At 32.5% G+C, this 17,995-nt stretch overlaps 1 protein-coding gene across 1 annotated transcript in view; it reads left to right on the top strand.

Moving 5' to 3' along the window:
- LOC143229911 (uncharacterized) overlaps positions 1 to 17,995 on the top strand; it is a 169,442-nt gene that overhangs the window by 104,448 nt on the left and 46,999 nt on the right. The window contains exons 9-15 of the mRNA XM_076462781.1: positions 1,018 to 1,138; positions 7,798 to 7,862; positions 8,577 to 8,641; positions 11,102 to 11,265; positions 11,841 to 11,934; positions 12,706 to 12,958; positions 13,269 to 13,337. Of these exons, the coding sequence (XP_076318896.1) occupies positions 1,018 to 1,138; positions 7,798 to 7,862; positions 8,577 to 8,641; positions 11,102 to 11,265; positions 11,841 to 11,934; positions 12,706 to 12,958; positions 13,269 to 13,337 (831 nt within the window). The remainder of the gene's footprint in view (positions 1 to 1,017; positions 1,139 to 7,797; positions 7,863 to 8,576; positions 8,642 to 11,101; positions 11,266 to 11,840; positions 11,935 to 12,705; positions 12,959 to 13,268; positions 13,338 to 17,995) is intronic.

Here is a 17,995-nt window from a genome sequence, read left to right as displayed (position 1 = left end):
CTAATTGTTCATTAAATGATGCTACACAAGTTAAAGAGATTTTTAAGCTCATTAGTTCCACGAAAAACTGATAAAATGTGGTATTGTAATTCGTTTAAACAAAATCTCCGAATACGTAGACAAATATTCAAATGTTCTACTGTCGTTACAGACACAATAACAAATGTTAGTGTTTATCGACTGACTCCCAGAACGTGTAACACTGTATTTCATCACACATTATATTCTGTTAGAGTGTTATATCTTGCGTTCATTCAGTTCTATTCGTATTACACTTTAAATTATATAATTTAGCAAAGTTGCTTTCGGTTTACCGATTTGAAATTATAATTGAACAATAGATAATGGGCAGTAGTGTTCACTGTGCTATTATTGAAGTTGCTATGTAAAGCATTAATGTCATAACATTGTAAATACAATGGTGTTATTTGTATTAACCAACAAATACCATTATCTTAAGTAGTCTTATTTAAGAAAGAAGCCTGTTATTTATAAAGTGAATATGATTGAATTAAATAACATGGCCTTACCAATCTTTAAACCATCTTTCTTTCATTCTTTATGAATTACCCATCCCCCAGTGGCGCAGCGGTATATCTGCAGACTTCCAACACTAAAAACCGGGTTTCGATACCCGTGATGGGCATAGCACATATAGCCCATTGTGTAGCTTTGTGATTAATTCAAAACAACGACTTTATTAATTTTTATTCTAATTGTGTTATAAATCATTGTTAACACTCGCCATTGTCTTGCTTACAATCTTTGATTACTTTTTGCTAATCTTGTTTTAGAAACTACGCCTTCTTTATGTATACTGTTGTTGTTTTTTCCTTCATCAAATCCCAATTTTATTGTAACGAAAACAAAAGAACGTGGTTCTTTCTTAACTTTGCTGGGTGTTGCTCAGCCAGTTAACCTCAAGGAGCTCATGAAAGTAAAATATGGTCCCTTCCTTGATTAGTTTCTTTTGTAATTTACGATGACCTTCTATGTGCGTGTGTTTTATTTCTGCAGGGGACCGTGTGTTGGAGTGGAACGGAACTCCGCTAGTTGACAAAACTTATGAAGAAGTAGCTACTATTATTGGGCGATCGCCAGACATGGTTGATGTTCTCGTGGAAAAGGTTGCATGGCGGTGAGTTATTAATGGGTCTGAACAAAAAGATATTTAAATAATGGATAAGCAACACCAGATAAGTCGGACACTTCTTTAGCAGAGTTTTAATCAATGCTTAAGAATAGCGCTTTCTCACATTGAAATTTACACAAGGCCTTCATAACCTGTTCTATATACAATATGCTTCTCCTAACTAGACTCTTAATAATTTAAATATAGCGTCTGCTTTTCTTATAGTTTCTTAGAAGTAAAAGAGGAAAAGAAACTCTTTGAGCTGTGGGATTCCTTTACAGAAATTATGAAACAGTTTCATTGTGTTGTTGGAGTTTGTTTTAAGTTGTTTTAGTACTGTTAGATCTGCTTTCATGAGCAATGAAACAGTTAAATGTGTCCATGTTGGAGATTTTTTCAAATTCTTCTCACGCTGTTAGATCCATGTGTAGAGGTTGGAGATCGCTTACGTGTATTTTGTTGGAATTGATTGCATGTTTAATAGTTTTGTTATTTATTTAGGCCTCCCGAAATACATTTTACGCTTGCGCAATGGTGCCTTTCAACTTGCACATATTAACTGTTACGACATCGTTTCTTTTGGGTGAATGATTTAGTTATTAGATGTAAATTATTTTTTTTTAACGATTAGAACAAAATCCCCCCGGTTATTGAGAGAAAAGCCTATGGTTTTATAATATTAAAAATCAATATTCGAAATGGATAGAGCACAAACAATCCATTGTGCAGCTTTGTACTTAAGAACTACTAAGTAATAAAATAAAACATCTGCTACTTAATAAAATAGTTTTAATTGGTCAAGTCATTAGGTGATGAATATTTCATATCAAAAACACATTTCTTTTATGTTTATACATCTGTTTGTTGTTAAGTATAGAGCTACACGCCGGGTTATCTGTGCTCTGTACACCGCAAGTATCGAAAACAGATTTTTAGTGTTATGAGCCCTCCTATTTGTTGTTGATCAAACAGTAACCGAAATGGTAAAATAAATTTTTTTTGCCATCACAAGGACGGCGGGATGGCATACGTGTGCACTATTGGATGACAATAACAAGAGGAAATGTCAAAATGGAGGTCTGTCTCCTTAAAAAATGACAAAATAATCAAGGTAAGAATCTTAAACCAATCCTGATCATACCCAGGAACCCACTAAAGTTTCATAACGATTGGAGGTCGCGATGTCTTAAAAGTTGCCTTTATAGACAGACAAGTAGACACAATTTGTTTGTTTGTTTGTTTGGGAATTTCGCACAAAGCTACTCGAGGGCTATCTGTGCTAGCCGTCCCTAATTTAGCAGTGTAAGACTAGAGGGAAGGCAGCTAGTCATCACCACCCACCGCCAACTCTTGGGCTACTCTTTTACCAACGAATAGTGGGATTAACCGTCACAAAGCATGTTTAGCGCGACGGGGCGCGAACCCGCGACCCTCGGATTACGAGTCGCACGCCTTACGCGCTTGGCCATGCCAGGCCTAAGTAGACACAAACCACAAAATAGTGCAACGTGTATGAAAGTGTAACAGTTTTCTAAAGTTTATAGTAATTATCAAGGTAACAATATGCTAGGTGCGCTCCAACAGCACAGCTGTGCGTCTGCGTACTTAAAACACTATAAACCGAGTTTCGATACCCGTGGTTGGCAGAGCACTGATAGCCCATTGTGTACTTTTGAGTTTAACTTCAAACAAACAAATATGGTTGTATATTTTGTTGTTGTTGTTGTGTGTGTTTTTTAAACATCACTCCCACTGTGGGTTGAGGAACTTTCGAGATTAGCAACGACTCTTAAACAAAAAAAAAAATTAGTTATTGTAAGACAATAACTATCTTCAACATTTAACAAGCGAGCCATTTGTTTTCGTGCAGCGAGTGTATGAAGCATTAATCCTCACATTGAAGATATATAAAATTATCCATGATTTTCACACTTTTAAAATATATTTTTACTTTGTATTTCAAAGGAGAACTGTTTTCTCAATCCTTATTTGACGGGTCAGTCTATGTAAGTAGCAACTCATATCCAAAAGAGGTTTACCTACTTAAGAAGAACCAGTGAAATATTTGTAATTATGTTGTCTTATGTAATGCAGCCTTTAAGTTTGAATAAATAGTATATGGATACCTGACCTGCGTATTCATTTATTGCATTTCCTAGGAACTTTTCCCCCACCTAAGTTTCCACCTTATTGTAAAATATTATATCATTAGAGTTAATCGTGTTACATTTAGTAGTTTATTCAAGATATGCTATTATCATAATAAACTTGTAACCAATTTTAATTTTGAGTTTGTGCACAGTTGTATAAGCAGTTAAACCTTCAAGAAAGAATATTTTAACGTCTGACTTTCTAAGTAGTTGTTAACCTTAGACTGTTTTCTTTGTCTATCAACTGCGAAACACAAAATATGAAGAAGTAGCTGTTAAATTATATTTTATACACTTGTTTCTATCCTAACTAGTGTGAAGTCGTTTAACTCATAATCTTTAAAAACATACACCATGTGAAACTTTTACAATACAACTGAAAACATTATAGGTATCAAAACTTTTTCATTAATAAAAATAGTCCCACTAAAAATTCACAAGAGTTTGGGTAAAATGGGCTTATCTTTTGGATATAGAGAAATCATAGCTTTGGAAATGTGTAATATAACTACATATTACTCAGAAAATAATATTTCAAGAAATAAAAGCCTTTTATACATCATCCAGATATAAAATAAACTTGGTGATGCGTAATGTATACCAATAAAACGTAAAGATTTTGTGTATAATACTGATGACGTTAATTAAACACCAGAAAAATGCAACATGTTATTGCTATCGTACGACACTCCTACGTCTCTTGGACGTCTAATCTTTGTCAACCTCATTCAGGTTGTACTTATCCCAAGCAGAAATTCACTCATACCAGTGTAAGCATAACAAATCGGTGCTTATTACTGGTAATCAATATCACATAGATTCAGAAGCATGATTTGTGTTTCTACTAGCAGCATATTACTCTCTTCCTTCGCCTCTCTTAGTTTATTTATTCTCTCTCACATACTCATCATTTCACTTTTTTTTTTTTTTATCGACAAACTCCTGTCTTTAAATTATTTCATTTTCAAACTCATGTCGATCCAGTCCTTTTCTTTCTGACCTTGCACAGCTCTGTTCTGTACGTCGAATTATAATGTTTGATAATCAAATTATTTTGAATTTATTTAAGAGTGCTTCTGTAGTCCCCTACGCACTTAGAGACTGACCAAAAACCAGTTGCTTTTTCACTTCTTTCTATATCTATCGATGTTAACCGACACCTAACTCTACATATATTTAGTTGCTGACGTCTTTGTGTGAATACGTGTGAAATGACTTGACTTGGTTAAGTATAACTTTGTAAAAATAACTGGTGCAATAGTGCAATACGTTGTAAGTCTGTGTAAAACTTATCTGACTAAAACTGTTCACTTCCAACAATTTGTCGTTTAGTGAAAAACTACACCGTTGTCTACTTGGGTTTTGCCAACCAAGGATATCAGAAACCCAATTGTTAATTTACCACTGAGCCAATGGGAACGACATCCAACAAAATAAAGATGTGGCATATGCCAAAAATGAGACAGCTCCTGTAACAATGTAAGATTATAATGTACAATGGCTAAATTAAACTTGATCTCTCTTTTCATATTCAAGTTGAATTTGTTTTTCAGTAACAAAAGAAAGGCTTGTTTATTGTTAAACATAATAGTGCACGCAACTGGTAATTTGTGTTGTCGCGCCTGTGGGTTTGGAATCCCAATTCATAGCGTTATAAGCTCTAATATTTAGAGCTGAACAAATTTGCCACAATTTTGTCTTGTTTAGTTTAGCTATTTATATACTAAATGTTTATAAAAGTGTAAGTCTTGATATAACGTGACTCTATTTACAGAACCTGGTATTTTATATAACGTGACTCTATTTACAGAACCTGGCATTTTATATAACTTTGACTTATTTTGTAAAAGTCACGTCTTTATGCACCTAGTTACTTTGTTCTACCAAAGCTGTTTTTATATGTAAAGTGTTTTGATTGGTTATCACTAGCTCATGTTTTAGAATTTTCTATTTTGCATATATATATATATTCTGGCATTATTATGAAGCATAAAATGGAAATATTTTATGAACAGTTTTTCATAACACAAAACTTTATTTTACTTAGGATGCGTTTATATTTATTTTCACATAAAACTTACTTCAAGCAAATTATGAGCCAAAAATGTATATCGTTGAATTGAAAGTGCTGCCATCTTTTAGGCAGTATGGTTACTAATTTGAATAACTCTTCTTGGTGTTGAAGCTAAATCAGTTATTAGCAGTATAGCAATTTCTTGAATACCGCTAGTGTTTTGAAATCAATCGTATTCCCCAGCACTCGTAAGTATGGACTTACTCGTTTTATGTTTTGACTCTTCAAAAACAAGAAGTAGACGAGTATGTTTTAATTCATTATTTATCTTAGTCTATAACGTCTGTGAAGTTAGGGCGTGTAAAGAGATGTCTAGTAATATAATAGTATTAGTTCTAAATAACTTGGAACAGATGTGGTGACACTTAAGATTTGACCAAATATTCGATGCTATTTCCCAACTTGGCTGGAGTCAGCACCACAATCCTATATGTGTTTGTGTTTTCTTATTGCAAAGCCACATCAGGCTATCTGCTCAGCCCACAGAGGGGAATCGAACCCCTGATTTTAGCGTTATAAATCCGTAGACTTACCGTTGTACTAGCATAGTTCATTTTAGGTTTTCAGAAGTGAGCTATTATGTTGTTATTGTTGCGTGTGTGTTTTCATTCTGTTTTCAATCTTGGTTGTACGTAAAACCAATACACTCAGTGTAATCTGTTTATTTTGTAGAATAAAAGATTAGGTCATAATGTGGATTCTTAATGTAGTAGGTGATTCACTTTTAATAAATTTTAGGAAAACCTAATTTGCGGATTTAAATACATCATTTCCAGTGTTTCCCTGAGACGAATTTATTGTTTGTTTGTTTGTTTTTGAATTTCGCACAAAGCTACTCGAGGGCTATCTATGCTAGCCGTCCCTAATTTAGCAGTGTAAGACTAGAGGGAAGGCAGCTAGTCATCACCACCCACCGCCAACTCTTGGGCTACTCTTTTACCAACGAATAGTGGGATTGACCATAACATTATAACGCCCCCACGGCTGAAAGGAGACGAATTTAACAGTTTAGAATCACATAATGAGACATTTAATTTTTTTTTAAATAATATTTATTATCATGTAAAAAATTTAAACTAACAGAATAATGATGCTTCTTGTTAGGCTTAAAGAATAATTAAAGTTACTTTTGAATACAATATATATATATATATATTATACTCCTATTAATGAATCTTCTTTGGATTTTTGAATAAGGTATTCGTAAAAGTAACATTTCAAATATACTGTGTCTTCCAAAGTCACTGTCCAGGAAGTCTTTCGTTCAGTAACATAACTAATTAAGATGGACTTAATGCAACCAATAGCAGATGTGTATGCGAGGTCTGTTTTTACATATAGTGTGAAATGTTTAGTGCAATAAATCTACGTACCTAATGACTAATTATGAATAAACTATCGAAAAAACACTTTGTAATTAAAAGTGTCTTTAATCACCTTTGATTAGCCTAAATTACCTCTCAAAAGATACACTGAATGTTTAAAAGAGTAAATTCGTTCCTAGACTACAACTATACGAACCGGAAGTTTTTTTACTTGTAGTTCATATTAACGTAATTCGAATTAGTTATTTGGTTCAAGATTAGTGACTTGTTTTAAAGATTAATGCCAGCAAAACTAAGAGTGTTGAAAAGCGAGCAAAACACTATCACACGAATTAGGTCTGGACTTGTACTGTCTTTGTTTTTAAGCATATAACAAACATGCCATTTACCAACTTATTTCTTAGTTGTATCGTCTTAGTTTGTTGTTACAATAATATTAAACTATTTATTTTCATGGCTGTCTGATGGATAAAATACAACTAATTTGTATTACATTTACACAGTAAATAAACATGAAACTTATCAATAAGTAATTGATTATTTTATTTCAAAGGTTCTTGTTGTCCCAGAAAGCAATGATAAGTTTATGAACTTACATTCTGGGGTTCTAATCTACATAGTGGACAGAGCTCACGATTTATAGAGCTTTCCTCATAGGAAGTACAACATTAAAATCTTATGTCTTTTCACTCCAGAACATGTCTTCACAAAATTTCATAAAGAACATCTTGTCAGTGATTTTTGTTTGTTTTATCACGAAACTAGGCTCAACGTAAGATACCTAATGTACATCTTGTTATCAGGAAACTAGGCTTATCGTAGGACAACTAAAGGATATCTTGGTACTATTTGTTTGTTTTTATCAGGAAACTAGGCTTATCGCAGGACAACTAAAGGATATCTTGATACTATTTGTTTTTATCAGGAAACTAGGCTTATCGCAGGACAACTAAAGGATATCTTGATACTATTTGTTTGTTTTTATCAGGAAACTAGGCTTATCGCAGGACAACTAAAGGATATCTTGGTACTATTTGTTTGTTTTTATCAGGAGACTAAGTTTATCGAAAGATACATAATGAACATCTTATTACTGTTTGTTTTTCTTTTTAACAGGAGACTAAGCGATCAACTAGGATGTGTTTCAAGTCCACAACTCAAACATGCAAGTCTTAAAACAGGTACAGTTGGAAAACGTATTTCATCCGTATTGATTTCTACCTACAGTAAACATTGACGTGAACAAGGTTGCGTTATATTAATATATTCGTGACACGCGTTACTTCGTTCACGGCAGATTATTTATATTCCAGACAATCCAGTCCTCTGTTAGTCTATCGTAATATATCATTTAAGACTAAACCAAAGTTAAGTAAACTGAGAAAATGTTCTCTGATGTTATTATTCGAAATGTTAATGGAAGTTTGAAGTTGTTCCTGTCAAAATGTGTTTGTTCGTCTGTTTTTATGGGATTTCATCTTAAATGTGTTGAAAACTTTTGTATAGATATACAGAGCTGAACCAACTAATATTATACAACTATATTTATGTAAAGGATACATAGATTTATACGTTAAGAAGAGCAGAATTTTATTCTATTTTAATCTGATTATATATTCTATAAATCCATATACATACGTTTCCACGAGGCACGTGCATAAACTTGTATTTTAATGTATTCTCCTTGGTTGAGCATGGAACAAAACACGTAAGGACGAAGTACATGTCATCGGTTTACACGAGCTGAAATTTGCAGTGAACGTCGTATTAGAAGGTCGTCACGTGAAACATGAGCTACATTTTTTTTCTGTCTCATGTCAGCTGTTCTTTCTAGTGTGCTATAAATGGCCGGGTAAGATATTACATGTTTTAACAAAAGTATTTATATTATCCAGATCATGATACGAAAAACGACGTCCATTCAACTTCTCCAACCAGAAGAAAATTACCACAGACCCCTGTAAGCTCTTTGTTAATTTATTTGTGTGGTGAAGGAAAAATAAATAGGGATATATATATATATACATCTTTAGTAAAGATGTATCATTAATTAAGAAGTGAACAATTTATAGAAAACATAGAAACAATTTTGAATAATTCTTGATACTTCATGTACTGGAAAATAATTCAAAATAATTTTATTATTTTGGTTTTACATCTTCAGTTGATTCCAGAAAAAAGTTAAACAGTTTAGTCTTACTCTCAAGCTAGCACAAATTTTGACATATTCATTCATCTTTCTACGCTTTTAAAGCGAAGAAACAAGCTACACAGTTCTCAACTACTAATGAAATTTAGTCATAGCGAGACCTAAAAAAATATATTATTGCGTTTCGCCACATTAGTATACCGAAACGTAATGATATTTCATGTTCATATTCTAAACCAGGGTTTTATGGTTTTGTTTTTTTTAAGATACGAACTTTTCAGGGCTGAATATACAGTGTATCTTTGTTTTATTTCTTGACAAGTGCTTAGGTCGTATGGATACAGAAATAAGACACATAACAATAATGATAGGACATAGTTACAAAACACAAAACAGAGATGTCGATTTCACGAGCCTTTGAACGAACGAAATTATCAGGAAAATCAATGAAAAATAGTAATTAACAATAATTAATTGACACGAATTAATTAATATTGAGTTCCAATAGAAAAGATCTTAATTAAAATTCGACACAAGATCAACATGGAGTTCCTGGTCAAAAAGTATACCAAACTATGTTATAATGCACTGACTGGTCACAAAAAAAAACATTCTTCAAACGACATTCTGTTCTCTAGAAATAACATGGGAATATAGTCTGAAATATTACATTAGCAAATGCGAGATTTAAAATCACCCAAAGATGTTCAGTCGGTTTGTTTGTCTGTTTGCTTTTAAGCACGAAGCTATACAATGGGCTAGATGTATTCAACCCACCACAGGTTTTCATCATTAGAAGCCTTTAAACTTACAGCCGTACCACTGGGGTGGGGGGGACTACTCAATTAGATTGGGAATCGGTGCTGTGCTTGTGAAGTCGCTGTAATATATATTTTTTTAATTCTGTTTAACGACTGCATAGAACAACTGCTTATAGTCTTATGGAAAAAAACAACATCCCTTGTTCATCAGGATGGAAATGAGGACGGTAAAATGACAAACATCATAAACATTATACCATTCTATGGGCTGTATTTTCTCTTATTCCACTGTTGGAGCAACACAACTCCTCATATGATACCTTCTCTGTTTTACTAAAGTGCTCCTTAAGCCGTGATTTCCGGTTTTTATCTGAGAAGAAAACTTTTCGGAATACTTTTTAATAAGAATTTTTTTAAATGTTTTCTTCACACAACAGGTAAAGAGACAACCAAATCCTAAAACAGCTATTGACAGTTACGATTCTTTCCTTTATCACAGACATCCCTTGGAATTACGACTGTGGACAAATACTGAAGACAAACGTTTTTCTTTTCCTTTCTTTAAAACCCAGTTGAAAACAAAACCTAGCTAATTTTTTCGTTTGTTCGTTTTTACAACGAATCAACAAAATGTAACTTGAGTTCACCAGGGGAAACTGTTTGTTTGTTTGTTTGTTTGTTTTGGAATTTCGCACAAAGCTACTCGAGGGCTATCTGTGCTAGCCGTCCCTAATTTAGCAGTGTAAGACTAGAGGGAAGGCAGCTAGTCATCACCACCCACCGCCAACTCTTGGGCTACTCTTTTACCAACGAATAGTGGGATTGACCGTCACATAATAACGCCCCCACGGCTGGGAGAGCGAGCATGTAGGGGAAACTGAGCCCTGTGTTTTAGCATCGTAAGTCTATAAACTTACCATTGTCCCGAGTGAGGTCTGGCTCTGATAAAGATTAGTTTGATTGTCAGGCAACCGTTGGAGGTCAGAGAGATCATATATCTTAAATAATGTCTTGCAAACTCACTATGATATATAAAAATTACAATCACTTTTTCTCAAATCATATGACAATTTATTTTGCACATCTGATTAAATGCGGTATTGTACAAAGGTGCACTAAAGGCCCTAACAAGTGAGTAGTCAGGGTAATAACAAATAATAAAATAAAAAAGTTGACCCCGAATTATTCTTAGTAATATGTATTTCTAAATGAAGAGTTGTATAAGGTATAGTGTTAGATAACATAACTCTGAATATATAAACCTTCCATCTGCATTTTCGAGCCTGTAATACATGTAAAATCAAAGTCGAATTTCTTTTACAGTAAAGTACTCATATCTTAAGCAATGTCAAAATTAATTTCAATCCTTTAAATCTGTGAAAAAAATTAATACGATTTATATTTCTATAAAGAAATCACATAATTAGATTTTGTAATATAATTACCAATATTCTGTTTCTTAATACCTACGGTAATATTTACCAAAGGTATAATATTTTTTTTTATTCAGAATGACAGTAAACAAAAAGGTAAAGTCCAAGTTCAGGTGCGATACGATGACACTGACAGTAATCTGGTAATTACTCTACTTTCCGCAAGAGGGCTCCAATACTGTAAAAATTATTTTGGTAGACCACCTCGTGCCTACGCCAAGGTTCGATTGGTACCTCTGTCGTAAGTGAATACAAAAGGTTTCAGTGTTGTCAAAAATTCGTGTTTTTTTTTTACAAGTGTTTAAGTATTCAGTAAACAGTACCCAAGTGAGTCCATGATATATATTTCGAAGCAAGTTCAAATTTTAACATATTGTGACAATAACTGAAATGAGCAGCTTAGAAAGACAAATCATATGTATTATTTTATACTCCAAGAGAGTTAGCTAGTCTATATATTTCATTTCCTATTCCAAAAGAGTTTATTTTTTCTACTCCAAAAGATTTAACTTTATATGTGATTTCTTCTTTTGAAACGATAATATTATATTTGATTTTATACTCTTAATGTGTTTTTTTTTTTTTTACAAAACCAGAATTAACTTAAGATTATAAGTAATGTTTATATCTGTTTCTTATTATATTTTATAGCTATCAATATCCACACATCAATGTATATAGCTGTGTGTGTGTGTAGCAATGTGTGTTTATGAATGTGTAACATTTCTTAAATATACTATAAGGTAAAGTAGTAAATAAAATTCACTGCTTTTTCGTATATAAATCTGAAAGAAAAAAAAAACTACGTTATTTCAGCGGATTTCCGTCAATGAAAACCCGCGTGGCTGAGCCCGGATCAAGCCCTAAATGGAATCAAACTTTTATTTTTCCTTCAGTGTCACCAGAAGAGGTAAAAAAAAATATAGCTGTACAGTTTTCTTAGTTACTTCTTTTCATCAGAACTTGGTATCTTATTATTTCCAGACTTTCCAAACGAAAAATGGCATATGTAATTATATAAATATAATTATCTCGGTTTTTCACTTTGTTATAGTTTGGTTTGTTTTGAATTTCATATAAAGTTAGACGAGGGTTATCTGCGGACTAGAAGGGAGGCGGCTAGTCATCATTACTGTTTTCCAACTCTTGGGCTTCTCTTTTAGCAACGAATAGTGAGATTAAAAGTGACATAATAACGCCCTCACAGCTGAAAGGGCGAGCATGTTTTGAGAGATGTGGGTCATTTTGTTATTTATTTTAGGTTTGAAGTAATTATAAAAGAATTTCACTTTGTCAGAAGAATTATTTAATAATCTAACAGTTCCTAATATTAGTATTAGATAAATTTATTAGGTGGAATTAGTTATGCCAACACACATATATCAATTTTAAAAATAGTATAATTATGAATAGAAAAACAGACTAGTTTGGGTTACTCAGTAAACGTACCATCGAAACAAGTCGGATATAACTAAAACTAAAGATTTTACCTTTTATCGTGGCATGCTTTGCTCAGAATATATACAATCGCAATTTGCCCCAAAGTACATTATAAAGAAAACATAATTTTATTATATATATATTAAAGGTAGAAAGGTATAATTTTATAAAATACATATGTAAACAATGTAAAGCAGTTAGTTATATCTTATATATGTTTATTTATTTTATTATTTGCTAGCTCGCCACTAAGACGTTAAATATCACTATTTGGGATCAGATTTCATCTGGCGAAAAAAGGATTTTAGGCGAAAGTCAGATTGTTTTGCGACGCGAAGAGCTCCAAGAATGCCCCGAGTGGTATATTCTGACCTCTCACCAGATGGCGCCCATGAAACGATCAAGAACTTATAGTATGCCTACTCAAGAATTGGCCCAAAGACAATTACAAAATAATGGAACGAATCGGATTATCTGCTTTCGTTCTTACTCCGGTAAACAGTTTTAACATTACAGTTGCTTGTTAATTCAGTCACATCAACTGATAGTGTAATGAATTTTATTGATAACTGCATGGCGAGTAATTTTAGTGTATGGATATACGTCACTGTGTGCGTTACTTTGAATTCCTTGTGAGAACGACAGGTGTAAATGGGAAAAAAATATAATTAATCGTTTTGTTTATTAAGAATATTAAAGAATATATATGTATAATATCCGTATACTATTATACGAAAAATACAGCAGTTCAAAACATAATTTATACGATAAATTAGAATAAAATATTTATTTTGTTATTTTCAGATGTAAAAAGGTATCTAGACGGGAAAGAAGAAAAAACCTCAGTGAAGAAGAAATCCGTGGATTCTTTCTGTAAATTATTCATAACTTCCATTAAGCTTAAACTTTCTAATGCAGTGAAACCTTGCAGTATCAAACTCTATCTTACGTCACTGGATGTTTTTCTTACCTTTTTTTCAGGAGAAGAATCAAGTCATTTAAGTTTGTTTTTTTTTTTTTTTTTCCAATTTTGCGCAAAGCTACACGAGGGCTGTCTACACTAGGCGCCCCTATTTTAACAGTGTAAGACAAGAGGAAAGGCAGCTAATCATCACCACTCACCGCCAACTTTTGGGCTACTCTTTCACCAACGAATAGTGTGATTAACTGTAACATTATAAAACCCCCGTGGCTGAAAGAGAATGCATATTTGGTGGACGGGGATTCAAACCCGCGACTCTCAGATTGCGATTCGAGTGCCCTAACCACCTGGCCATGCTTCAATAGTCATTTCAGAGGCAATAGAATACGCAGGTTTAATTGAAATGTGTAGGTTTATTTGGAATATTGAGGTTTAATTGGAGCCTAATTCTAGAACATCATTTATCTTCATAAATTATTTACACATGACACTTTTCGAATATCAACACGAATTATGAGTAAACACACATATCTTTCAGTTAATACGAAGAACAAAAGGGAAATTACTTTACTTTAATTACCAATCTTTGAAACTCACTCTTATGATAAGCATATGAAAAGTAAATAAGCTAAATTATGGGGCAACAGACAGAAGATTTAAATGACGTGATTTCATATTATAATCAGTATATATATATAGATATATATACATGTGTGTGTGTGTGATATTACAGTATAATTCAGGTATTGTAATGTATGATCATATCGTTCAACTTACTAAAGATTACAAATTTATTATTTGGCACTAAAACTTCGAAATCTTACACTGTAACTTTAATGTTTCACACTAGAATTTGGATGTTTGATATTGGAATTTGGATGTTTCAAACTAGAACTGGGATATATGACACTAGAACTTGGATGTTTGATACTAGAATTTGGATGTTTGACACAAGAACAAGGATGTTTGACAATAGAGCATGGAGGTTTGATACTAGCATCTGTATGTTTGATACTAGTATCTGGATGTTTGAAACTAGAACTTGGATATTTGACACTAGAACTTGGATGTTTAACACTATAACGTAAATGTTTGATACTAGAATTTGGATGTTTGACACTACAACTGCGATGTTTAATACTAGAATCTGGATGTTTGATACCAAAATTTGGATGTTTAATACTAGAATTTGGATGTTTGGCAATAGAACTTGGATATTTGACACTAGAACTTGGATGTTTGATACTAGAATTTGGATGTTTGATACTAGAACATGGATGTTTGACAATAGAGCTTGTATGTTTGATACTAGAATCTGGATGTTTGATACTAGAATTTGGATGTTTGATACTAGAATTTGGATGTTTGACACTAGAATCTGGATTATGAAACTAGAACTTGGACATTTGACACAAGAACATGGATGTTTGATACTAGAATTTGGATGTTTAATATTAGGACATGGATTTTCACAATAAAACTTTGATGTTTGATATTAGAATTTCTATATTTGATACTAGAACATGGATGCTTGATACGACAATTTAGATGTTTGATATTAGAATTAAGACGTTTGACACTAGAACGAGGATGTTTGATACTAGAATTTGGATGTTTCACACTACAACTTCGATGTTTAATACTACAATTTGGAAGTTTGAAACTAGAACTTGGATGTTTGACAATAGAACTTGGAAGTTTGATAATAGAATTTGGATGTTTAATACGATAATTTGAATATTTAATACGATAATTTGGATGTTTGATACTAGAACTTGGATCTTTGACGACAGAACTTGGAAGTTTGACACTAGAATTTAGATATTTGATACTAGAATCTGGATGTTTGAAACTAGAACTTGGATATTTGACACTAGAACTTGGATGTTTGATGCTAGAACTTGGATGTTTGATGCTAGAACTTGGATGTTTGATACTAGAATTTGGATGTTTGACACTAGCATCTGGATGTTTGATACTAGAATCTGGATGTTTGAAACTAGAACTTAGAAATTTGACCCTGGAACATGGATGTTTGATACAAGGACATTGATGTTTGACAATAGAACATGGATGTTTGATACTAAAATCTGGATGTTTGATCCTAGAATCTGGATGATTGATACTAGAACATGGATGTTTGATACAAGAATTTGGATGTTTGATACAAGAATTTGAATGTTTGATACTAGAACATGGATGATTGACAATAGAGCTTGGATATTTGATACTAGAATCTGGATCTTTGATACTAGAATTTGGATGTTTGACACTAGAATCTGGATGTTTGATACTAGAATTTGGATGTTTGATACTAGAATTTAGATGTTTAATACTAGAATTTCGATGTTTGAAACTAGAATTTGGATGTTTGATACTAGAATTTGGATGTTTAATACCAGGACATGGATGTTTGACAATAGAACTTGGATATTTGACACTAGAACTAAGATGTTTGATACTAGAATTTGGATGTTTGATCCTAGAATCTGGATGTTTGAAACTAGAACTTGGATAATTGACACTGGAACTTGGATGTTTGATACTAGAATTTGGATGTTTGATACTATAATTTGGATGTTTTAAACTAGAACATGGATATTTGACACTAGAACTTGGATTTATGATACTAGAATATGGGTGTTTAATACTAGAACATGGATGTTTGACAATAGAGCTTGGATGTTTGATACTAGAATCTGGATGTTTGACACTAGCATCTGGATGTTTGATACTAGAATCTGGATGTTTGAAACTAGAACTTAGAAATTTGACCCTGGAACATGGATGTTTGATACAAGGACATTGATGTTTGACAATAGAACATGGATGTTTGATACTAAAACCTGGATGTTTGATCCTAGAATCTGGATGATTGATACTAGAATATGGATGTTTGAAACTAGAACTTGGATATTTGACACTAGAACATGGATGTTTGATACAAGAATTTGAATGTTTGATACTAGAACATGAATGATTGACAATAGAGCTTGGATGTTTGATACTAGAATCTGGATCTTTGATACTAGAATTTGGATGTTTGACACTAGAATCTGGATGTTTGATACTAGAATTTGGATGTTTGATACTAGAATTTAGATGTTTAATACTAGAATTTCGATGTTTGAAACTAGAATTTGGATATTTGATACTAGAATTTGGATGTTTGATATTAGAACATGGATGTTTGACAAAAGAGATTGGATGTTTGATACTAGAATCTGGATGTTTGAAACTAGAACTTGGATATTTGACACTAGAACTTGAATGTTTAACACTAGAACGTAAAAGTTTGAAACTAGAACTTGGATATTTGACACTAGAACTTGGATGTTTAACACTAGAACGTAAAAGTTTGATACTAGAATTTGGATGTTTGACACTACAACTTTGATGTTTAATACTAGAATCTGGATGTTTGATACTAAAATATGGATGTTTGATATTAGAATTTGGATGTTCAATACTAGAATTTGGATGTTTGGCAATAGAGCTTGGATATTTGACACTAAAATTTGGATGTTTGATACTAGAATTTGGATGTTTGATACTAGAACATGGATGTTTGACAATTGAGCTTGTATGTTTGATACTAGAATCTGGATGTTTGATACTAGAATTTGGATGTTTGACACTAGTATCTGGATGTTTGAAACTAGAACTTGGATATTTGACACTAGAACTTGGATGTTTGATACTAGAATTTGGATGTTTGATACTAGAATGTTGATGTTTGATACTAGAACATGGATGTTTGACAATTGAAATTGCATGTTTGATATTAGAATTTCAATATATGATACTAGAACATGGATGCTTGATACTAGAATTTTGATGTTCGATATTAGAATTTAGACGTTTGATACTAGAACGAAAATGTTTGATACTAGAATTTGGATGTTTCACACTACAACTTCGATGTTTAATACTATAATTTGGATGTTTCATATTAGAACTTTGTTGTTTGACAATAGAACTTGGAAGTTTGACGCTAGATCTTGGATGTTTGATACTAGAATTTGGATGTTTAATACGACAATTTGGATGTTTGATATCAGATAATGGATGTTGACACTAGAACTTTGATGTTTGACATTGGAATTTTTATGTTTGAAACTAGAACTTACATATTTGATACTAGAACTTGGATATTTGACACTATAACTTGGATGTTTGATACTAGAATTTGGGTGTTTAATACTAGGATATGGATGTTTGACAATAGAACTTGGATGTTTGATACTAGAATTTGGATGTTTGACAATAGAACTTGGATGTTTGATACTAGAATTTGGATGTTTGATACTAGAATTTGAATGTTTGACACCAGAACGTGAATATTTGACACTAGAACTTGGATGTTTGATACTATAATTTCAATATATGATACTAGAACATGGATGCTTGATACTAGAATTTAGATGTTCGATATTAGAATTTAGACGTTTGAAACTAGAACGAGGATGTTTGATACTAGATTTTGATGTTTGACACCACAACTTCGATGTTTAATACGACAATTTGGATGTTTGAAACTAGAACTTGGATATTTGACACTAGAACTGAGATGTTTGATGCTAGAATTTTGATGTTTGATACTAGAACG

This window comes from Tachypleus tridentatus, chromosome 10 (assembly GCF_004210375.1).
Source record: "Tachypleus tridentatus isolate NWPU-2018 chromosome 10, ASM421037v1, whole genome shotgun sequence".
NCBI lineage: Eukaryota > Metazoa > Arthropoda > Merostomata > Xiphosura > Limulidae > Tachypleus > Tachypleus tridentatus.
The sequence above is the reverse complement of the archived record's forward strand: the minus strand, read 5'-3'. Positions and strand labels throughout refer to the sequence as shown.